The sequence below is a fragment of the Pundamilia nyererei genome, unplaced genomic scaffold, assembly GCF_000239375.1.
Source record: "Pundamilia nyererei isolate P.nyererei 1_Seehausen unplaced genomic scaffold, PunNye1.0 scaffold00477, whole genome shotgun sequence".
Taxonomy (NCBI): domain Eukaryota; kingdom Metazoa; phylum Chordata; class Actinopteri; order Cichliformes; family Cichlidae; genus Pundamilia; species Pundamilia nyererei.
The window spans coordinates 108,344-116,673 of record NW_005187878.1 but is presented as its reverse complement, the minus strand read 5'-3'; the positions used below and the strand labels follow the sequence as shown (position 1 = coordinate 116,673).

The window sequence follows — 8,330 nt, the reverse complement described above, 5'->3', positions numbered from 1 at the left end:
ACTGAAAAAGCATCTCCGTGTTCACACTGGAGAGAAACCCTATGTTTGTAAACCCTAATGCTCAGCTCTGCGACCTGAGTGCTCACACTGTGCATCCAAATTTTAGCTTTGGTAACATGAAGTGTTACCAAAGCTTATATTATATAGCTAAGATATAACACAAAATCTGTCTCTTGCTCTTCCTCTCTCTCCATCTCTGTCTTTCACTCACACAGACACACACCAACAACAACATCAACTAAAATGCTAATGAAAAACACTGACTTACAGCTGCAGTTGAGCAGAAATGTCCATCCAACTTCTTTCGCGGATGTTGCGATGATAATTTTGTAAGGCCAAATCAAAAAGGCTCGGATGGGCTTGCCAAAGTTCTACTAGTTCATCTTTTTCACTTCTGTTTCTGTATTTGCACACGCGGAGTGTGAGATGCGTTAAATTGGCTCGTTGCATCGCATCTATAGTGTGATACCCTCACAAGTGGCAACCATGTGACCGTACAATTGCTGATCGGGAGCTGGTCATGAGGTGTTAATCGCGTCTCATTACCCCATGTATACTACATGATGCATGACACACGATTAAGGCGAAACTCCCCAAATCTCGGTTAGCGAGTTGATGCTGACAGCACTATGTAAAACAAAAGGAAAAGTCACATTTATAAAGAGTCGATCTCGTCTCAAAATGGGCCATAAATTGCACCGTGTATGCCCAGCGTAACTTTGACACAAAGGCATCTGCTGTGATGTTTACACCTGTGGTGAAGTCTCAATAGTGTCAGGTTTTATTTTATACACAGATATAAAAATATGGATATGTACAGATAAACGATCCAAATTATAATATTTCTGTCCGAGTCAAAATTGATTGAATCAAATCAATTATGGAAATCAGATAACCAGCCTTGTTTTCTTTTTTCTGCCAAATATTAGCTCATTTTTTTCAACCTAAATTTTATCAGCTTGATAAAGAAATGACTGAAACACTCTTGTGAGGCCTGTTTAGTGGACCAATGTTGATCTTAACTGATTTAACTCCTACTCCTTTTCTTAGTTTAAGTTTATCCTTCTAATCGTTTTTGCTGCTTTATATTTTCAATTTAATTTTGTTGTTTAGGGGTTTTTGGCAACACGGTGGTTAGAAGGTTCTGAGTTCAATTCCACCATCAGGCCGGGATCTTTCTGTGTGGAGTTTGCATGTTCTCCCCATGTTAGTTTGTCGGTGTCAGAGTCGGCGCCCCACAAACAGCTGTGGACGGCCTTGTTTGTGTAAACTCTTTGTTATCGAGAACAGATGAATAAATATCGTCACTTCACACTTCAGGAAACCTTTCCCTGCGTGTTCATCAGAAATATATTGATGACAATGAGCCTCAATAGTTTTTCTTTTTAAATAGATTTGATTTTTGTGGTTTTAAAATAGTTTTGTTAACATGTTTATTTATTTATTTTTATTTCAGTCTTTCACTCTCCAGATTTAGAGGAGCCTCAGCCATCCATCTGTTTGATTTCCATTCAGCAGTCAAGAGGAGTTGCGAGATTATGAGATTCCAAAAAACATAGAACTGACTCTTCTGTATTCACTTCACTCCAATAATAAATGCACCACTGTTTCATTTTCTTCCAGTTACTTTAAAGCACTTATTTTTTATTCTATATAATATAATATAATATAATATAATATAATATAATATAATATAATATAATATAATATAATATGCCTTGGAGCTGGAGCTTCTGCTCTCATTAGATTCTAACTACACTACCCAAGATGCCCTGCCCGTCCCGTTGCCAGGATACGTAACATTCCACAAAGGCCATTTTGACGCCGAAAAGCGAGTTTGGCTTGAACTCAGACGACAAGTAAGACATTTAAAACATATTTATCAGATTTGAGTTTAGCTCTGCCGGCAGGTCGTTTGTCTCTGCATGCCGAGTGTGTGCTGTCTCAGGTGGGTTAATCGGCTTAAAACCGCCGGTGTCGGCTTCTTGTTAGCTGTCTGCTGCTAGGTGGCTAATGCTACTGTAAACCGTTGTTTCTGATGGAGGTTTTACTGTGTCCGCCCGCAGCTGACCCGCCGGGCTCCGATGGAGCGGGCTGACCGGGACAGAGGAGGCCGCCTGCTGAAGAACCAGCCGTACGACGAGAGCCTGGATGTGGCGGACGCCGAGGAGGTACCGAGCGTGTACAGCCCGACTTCCCGCAGCCAGCCCCAGGTAATCTCCTCCTGTCCTTGCGGAGAGCTCCGGTTTAACCGGTGATCGTGACGCCTGCTCGTGTTTCTTCATTATTTAAAGCTCAAAGTGTTTCCAGTCACAAACTCGTCTGTGTAGAAACTGTGTAGAAATGACAGAAGAGTGAATCTGGTAATGTTAAGTGAGCATCATGTTTTAGAGCCCCAGTTTTTATTAAAACACTAAATAAAGTTTCCTTCCATCAGAGTTGAACTGTAAGCTGAGTCCTGCCATGCTCCAGGTTGGTCTCAGGTCACATGACCTGGTTTTGTTTCTTCGTCTTTCAGGTGGAGTTCAGGAGGAGCAGCAGGAGGGTTCACAGCCTGATGTCGGCCCACAGCAGCAGCGACGAGTTTGACGAGGACCATGGGAGGGGGAAGGAGCCGGGAGGGGGGCGGCCAGAAGAGGAAGAAGAGGATGATGACGAAGAAGATGATGATGACGATGAGGACTCCGAAGATGACGAATCGGAGGAGGACAGCAAGCTCCACAAGGCGCCGGAGGGCCTGTATGATCCCGCCGACTACGCCAACCTGCCCGTCAGCACCGACATCAAAGAGCTGTTCCAGTACATCACACGGTGAGCAGAGACACACATGTGCCAACTCACGTGTTTTTAACACCATCTGGTGCTTGTTTATGCTAAAAATAAAAAAAACCTTATCAAAGTTTATTGATAAAGCACCGAATCACAACAACAGTCACCTCAAAGCACTTTATTTGTTAAAGACCCTGCAGTAAATCACGTAGTTGTCACGCACACATCTGGAGTTTCCGTGTTTTGTGTTTGTCTCAGATACACCCCCGAGTCCGTTGAGCTGGAGCACAACCTGAAGCCGTTTATCCCGGACTTCATCCCTGCAGTGGGAGACATCGACGCCTTCCTCAAGGTTCGAACACAATCGCACCTGATAGCATAGAAAGCGCGACCTCTGACCTCAGAGTGACCTCATGTTGTAATCCCACAGGTGCCGAGGCCCGATGGCAAACCGGACAACCTGGGGCTGCTGGTTCTGGATGAGCCCAGCGTGAAGCAGTCGGACCCGACGGTGCTGTCGCTGTTTCTGTCGGAGGAGACCAAGCAACACGGCGCCACCGAGGTACACACACACCTGTACGCACACATACACACACACACCTGTACACACACACACACCTGTACACACACACACACATCTGTACGCACATACACTCAGCATTAAAGTCAGAGTCACTCCTCATTGTTTCCTTTCCTGCAGGTGAAGAAGGTGACGAGCATCGCCAACCCTCAGAGCAACCCGCGGGCGGTGGACAGCTGGGTGGAGAGCATCAGCGCGCTGCACCGCTCCAAGCCGCCAGCGAGCGTCCAGTACAGCAGACCGATGCCTGACATCGACAGCCTGATGCAGGAGTGGCCAACCGAGCTCGAGGAGCTGCTGGACCGCCTGCAGCTGCCGTCCGCCCGCCTGAACTGTGACCTGCCGCAGTATGCGGACATTGTGTGCAGCCTGCTCGACATCCCCGTCTACGGCAGCCGCGTCCAGTCCCTGCACCTGCTCTTCAGCCTCTACCTGGAGTTCAGAGACTCGCAGCACTTCACGCGCAGAGCTTAGTGGCTGGAAGTACCACATCCAAACGGTCACAAACGTCTGTTTAGGAACTGAAAACTAACCCCAGATGTTCGACTATTTTGTGGCTGCTGTAAAGGTTTTTATTAGCTGAGAACCTGTTGCTCTGCTTTTGTTTATTTCCTCCTTTTGTTTTCTGTTTGTCCTCTGAAATAAAAGCCATGTTCAGGCTCTTTGTAAAAACACAGCTTTCGAGCTTCATCTAACCTAAGCTTACTTTCACTGCTCACCTGTGCCACCTGCAGCAGCCTGAATACTTCAGGGACCAGATGAAGGTCCTTGATAAACGCTGTAATAAACCAGCTGCTCAGAACAAGGTCACTGTCTGAACATCTGTAAAGTCCTGTGCCTGCAAAAAACGCCTGTTACTCAAAGATGCCCGTATATATTATATGTAATTAATAAAGTAAACTCCGTGAGTGTAACCCAGTCATAGAGTACATATTGTTATAATTTCACAAAATGTGTTCTTTATACCTGACTGTTAGGACCTTCAAGCCTGTATTTATATTCATTATGGTTAGAGCCCCTCCTCATTGTTCTTCCTTGGTGCAACCCTGTAAATACAGTGTACCCCTTTGGCCTCTCCCATTTTCTACAATTCCCCTGTGTGGGAGGTGGGTGTCGTTTCCCTGTACCCTGTGCAACACTCATGTAATTCATATTTAGCCACCCTGATGTTTCTGATTGCGATTTTAGTTCAATTATTGTCATCATTATGCCTGTGTTTTGTTAGACGCTATAAATGTGTAGTATGTGTGTGCCACAAATGTGGCGCCATTAATGCTAGCACGAATTTATAATTATGGCTAGCTTGGAAGTTGTGATGGGTTGAGCGAAACCCTGTCCCCCACTGTTTGTATTTGGTTGTAGGAGCTGGAGCGAGCAAGTTATTTACTCGCAGGTCTTTCTTTCTTTTACCTTTCTTTGTCAGGTATGTCGGATTTTTTGCTGGTGTTTTTTTTCTTATGTCAAAAATGTTCCATGTAACTTCGTACTTTATGTTTAATGGAAATATAAACGCAGAGCCTTTTCTACAATTCCCCTGTGGGAGAGGAGCTGGAGCGAGCACGTGTTTACTTGGAGGTTTTTCTTTTACCTTTCTTTGTCAGACACAACGCAGAAACACGGTTACATGAGGTCAAAGGTCAAGTTTGAAAGCTCCAAATATAATTTTAAAAGACGTTTTTAGAAGTTTTCTTTAGGTTTGTCTAAACATTTAGATTTTTAACACTAATTTAACAAGTAATCCTATTTTGTTCTATTAGTATTTTAAGTCATAAATACTAAACAAGAAAATCTGCGTCTCCTCCCTCCTCCCACAATGCACCGCACTGTTATTGTTTGGGCTTCTTCAACATGGCAGCCGCGGGCTGCCTCTTCCAGAGAACCCTGGCTCGGTCCAGACCCGGTACTAACAAGGTGTGCTTCCTCTACTTACAGCCGCCAGGACGATCTTGATCGGTCTGATTGATTAACCGGTTCCTACAGCTGCTAAATCCCCCGCCTTTTTGCCGCCACCCCATCCTCCACCAGACTCCATTCAAAAACCTTCAGCTTTATCTTGACCAGCGCAGTCAGTATGATGTGTTAGCGCTGCTGAATGATTCTCACATTAAAAAAAACATATGTGATATAGAAAAGGATCCGCTATGTTTACCGACCGAATACTAAATTAATATTACATAATAGAGACGTAGAAACATGTCCAAACTGTCTTGTATCCGTTAGCTTTTAGCCTGTAAGAAACATGCTTAAATGTCAGATTGTGGATGAGCTGCTTGAAACGCACTTTCTAAAAAGAAACAGCAACCCGTCTGGTGACTGAATGTTGTGCCGAAATCAAATTAGGATCATAAGTAGTTAGAAAAATAGGCAGATGTGTTTTGGGTTTGTTCATTTGAAGGCGCGGAATAAGATAATCATTGATTAGTACGTTTTTAAAATTGGATTTGGTTTGTGTGACGCACCTCTGCCTGAAGGCGTCAGTACATTTTTGACAGCGAAATGACGGATTTAGAGAATAACCTGTTTTCATCCTTTAAACATTAATCTGTTTTTATGTTGTACGTGTTGTATTTTGTTTTTAAGACCACTTATCACTCAGACTTAAAGTAGAAACGATTCTGCTCAATTCCAGCTCCAAAATGTTTTATCCACTTTGTATTCACTAAAACTTTCATCAGTTTTACCTGAATGACAGTTTAAAATTATTTTATTTTATTTTGGCCCTTTAAGCTTCCCCCTGCTCCTCCTCCTTTAAGACAACTTTCTTCTCATTGGCTGCCCCTTCTGTCCTCTATGTGATGTCATACAGATCCAAGACTAGAAAAAACAGTGATAAACTGAGCTTTTGGAGCAGCAAGTACAAAGACTGAGCCCATAGTTGGTTGTGATTAATATGAACGTCTACAGGTGTAGCAGGAGCTATGCTAAGACGTAAAAGAAGAGTGTATTACATTTTTAACACTTTTTTTTTTTTGCCTTGCAGGCATCTCCATCCTCTTCGGTTGTCTGCAGGGAGTTCCTCTATGTGGTGGACTTACAGCGCTATACCAGGGACCAGGGCTTCCCCGTCTACTTCCCCCAGGCCGTCCTCAAAGGTCGGACCCGGTTTTAACTGGTTGTTTGATATATTTCAATCTGACGATACGATACTGGTTTTCTTTGGGGTTTTACCAGTTTGATGTCTTCAGGTGACGACTTGTACGACGCCACATTGAGTGATGGGGACTGCCGGGTTCAGGTGACTATGGATCCTGGTCTGAACCGGCTGGTGGAGAGGAACATCCTGCGGCCTGGGCTTGCAGTGAGACACGCCACCTTCAGCACTGCCATTACCGCACAGCTCCCAGAGTGCTCCGGGGCCTTTGGGGAAGGAGCCAGGTGAGTGAGGACAATAGAGAAGATGGAGCTGTGATGCAGTCAGACCAGCTGAGTTGTGTGTGCTCCTGCAGCTACAGGCTGGTGAGCCTGGAGGTGATGGACGAGGATGAAGAAGTCGGGGTCAGATGGTCGGATGTGGACTGGGACTCTTTGCCCTGGTTTGGATCCTCAAAAACTGAAGGTAAGAGTCTAGAAACGAGGAGATTCTGACTCTCAGATTTTTCAGATTTCAGGTTGGAAATGACTTAAACAATTATGAAAATATGAAATGTTTTTTTATATTCCTTTTCACTGCTGATCTGTTTTTGTTTTGTTACAAATCAACTTCACCGCTTTCATTTTGATCAAGGTTTGATTTCTGCAGCGCTTCTTAGTTAAGAGAAGGTTGACACGATGGCTCTTCTAGTAGCACATATGAAGCATGCGAACCACACAAAAAATGATCTGTTTCACTTCTTCACAAATGTTATTCTGCTCACAACCATCGGCCTCCTCAAAGTGCACTAGTGTGACAAACCTGTTCTTTCTAACTAGTTTACTAGCTTACCATCACCAGTGTGTGAATGTGTGTGTGAATGGGTGGATGACTGGATGTGTAAAGCGCTATACAAATACAGGCCATTTAGTTTTAGAGTTTTCTGGTGTTTTTGACCCTAAAGAACGTCTTGCAATGGCAGCCGCCAGTCACTGGCTATCAGACTGAGATGGATCGAATCATCCTTTACATGAGTAGTGAAGAAAAGAACTGGATAGTGATGGACATGATGTCCAAGCTGAACTAAACAGCGAGTGACTTTAAACATTCAGGGAGGGCTGTAAATTAAAAGGCTTGCTTCTAAAATTTTAAAGCTTCTGATTTGCTGATGTTGTTTATCCAGCAGGTCCTTTGGTTCCTCTGAGAGCCAGCAGGACCGTCTTTCTCCCTCTGTGGAACAATGTGGACTACAGCGGGGAGGTGTGGATGGAAGCCACTGATAAAGAGACAGCGGGTCAGGAAGCAGAAGAAGAGCCAGAGGAAGGTATCTATGGTGTCATTAAAAAAACATTCCTTCAAACAAACCCGCTGACTTCTTATTTTTACCATTTATCTGGAAGCCTTTCTTCTCATTGCCTGTCCCCAGAGAGCAGGTGGGTGTGGTGTCTGTCTCTCAATGACATCACACAAATATAAGAGTAGAAAAAAACAGTGTGATTGCCACTTTTAACGTTATCATCGACTGCTAGTACAGGGGATATATGACAGAAGATTGTAATAGTAAATTATAGAATTATAAAATATAAAGTGAGTTAAGACAAATCGGTTCAAACAGTGGATTCATGTCGTTCTTGTTGGCTGGATTGGCTGTGTGTGTTAACAGGACGATGTCCTGCTGTGACCATATCCGAGTTGCGTGAGTCCTACCTGTACGGTTGCCGTGGCATCGCCAGAGGCGCCGTCCAACACGAACTGATTGTACGCATCATCAAAAAATCACATCTCATGTATTACGGGAGAACAAACCGGAACTGTGAGTGTCCTTATAAGGTTAGTGTGCACCATTATTGACACTGGCAAAAACATTAATACAGATTTCTATTATTTATTTACCTATTCACTGTTTAAACT

The 8,330-nt window shown here is 43.9% G+C and overlaps 2 protein-coding genes across 4 annotated transcripts in view; both read left to right on the top strand.

Annotated features, from left to right (window-relative positions):
- Positions 1–1,772: 1,772 nt before the first annotated feature.
- On the top strand, positions 1,773–4,156 carry ift46 (intraflagellar transport 46 homolog (Chlamydomonas)). Of its 2 annotated transcripts, none has more exons than XM_013916137.1 (6): positions 1,773–1,859; positions 2,067–2,213; positions 2,519–2,811; positions 3,028–3,121; positions 3,200–3,331; positions 3,470–4,156. In XM_013916137.1, exons 2-6 carry the CDS (start codon positions 2,085–2,087, stop codon positions 3,821–3,823), a joined length of 1,002 nt encoding a protein of 333 aa, XP_013771591.1. In that variant the 5' UTR covers positions 1,773–1,859; positions 2,067–2,084; the 3' UTR covers positions 3,824–4,156. The 2 variants fall into 2 exon arrangements, with proteins under 2 accessions (XP_013771591.1, XP_013771592.1); XM_013916138.1 differs by lacking the exon at positions 1,773–1,859 and adding an exon at positions 1,868–1,948.
- A 1,018-nt stretch (positions 4,157–5,174) lies between these two features.
- The window catches only part of LOC102200374 (uncharacterized protein CXorf57-like), a 6,481-nt gene continuing 3,325 nt past the window's right edge, over positions 5,175–8,330 (top strand). Inside the window, exons 1-6 of one of the 2 annotated variants that reach the window (XM_005753915.1) lie at positions 5,175–5,260; positions 6,330–6,441; positions 6,535–6,724; positions 6,796–6,905; positions 7,606–7,743; positions 8,083–8,249. In XM_005753915.1, coding sequence (XP_005753972.1) covers positions 5,198–5,260; positions 6,330–6,441; positions 6,535–6,724; positions 6,796–6,905; positions 7,606–7,743; positions 8,083–8,249 — 780 coding nt within the window. In that variant the 5' untranslated portion in view covers positions 5,175–5,197. Of the gene's footprint in view, positions 5,261–6,329; positions 6,442–6,534; positions 6,725–6,795; positions 6,906–7,602; positions 7,744–8,082; positions 8,250–8,330 lie in introns of both variants that reach the window. The other variant, XM_005753914.1, reaches the window with a different exon arrangement.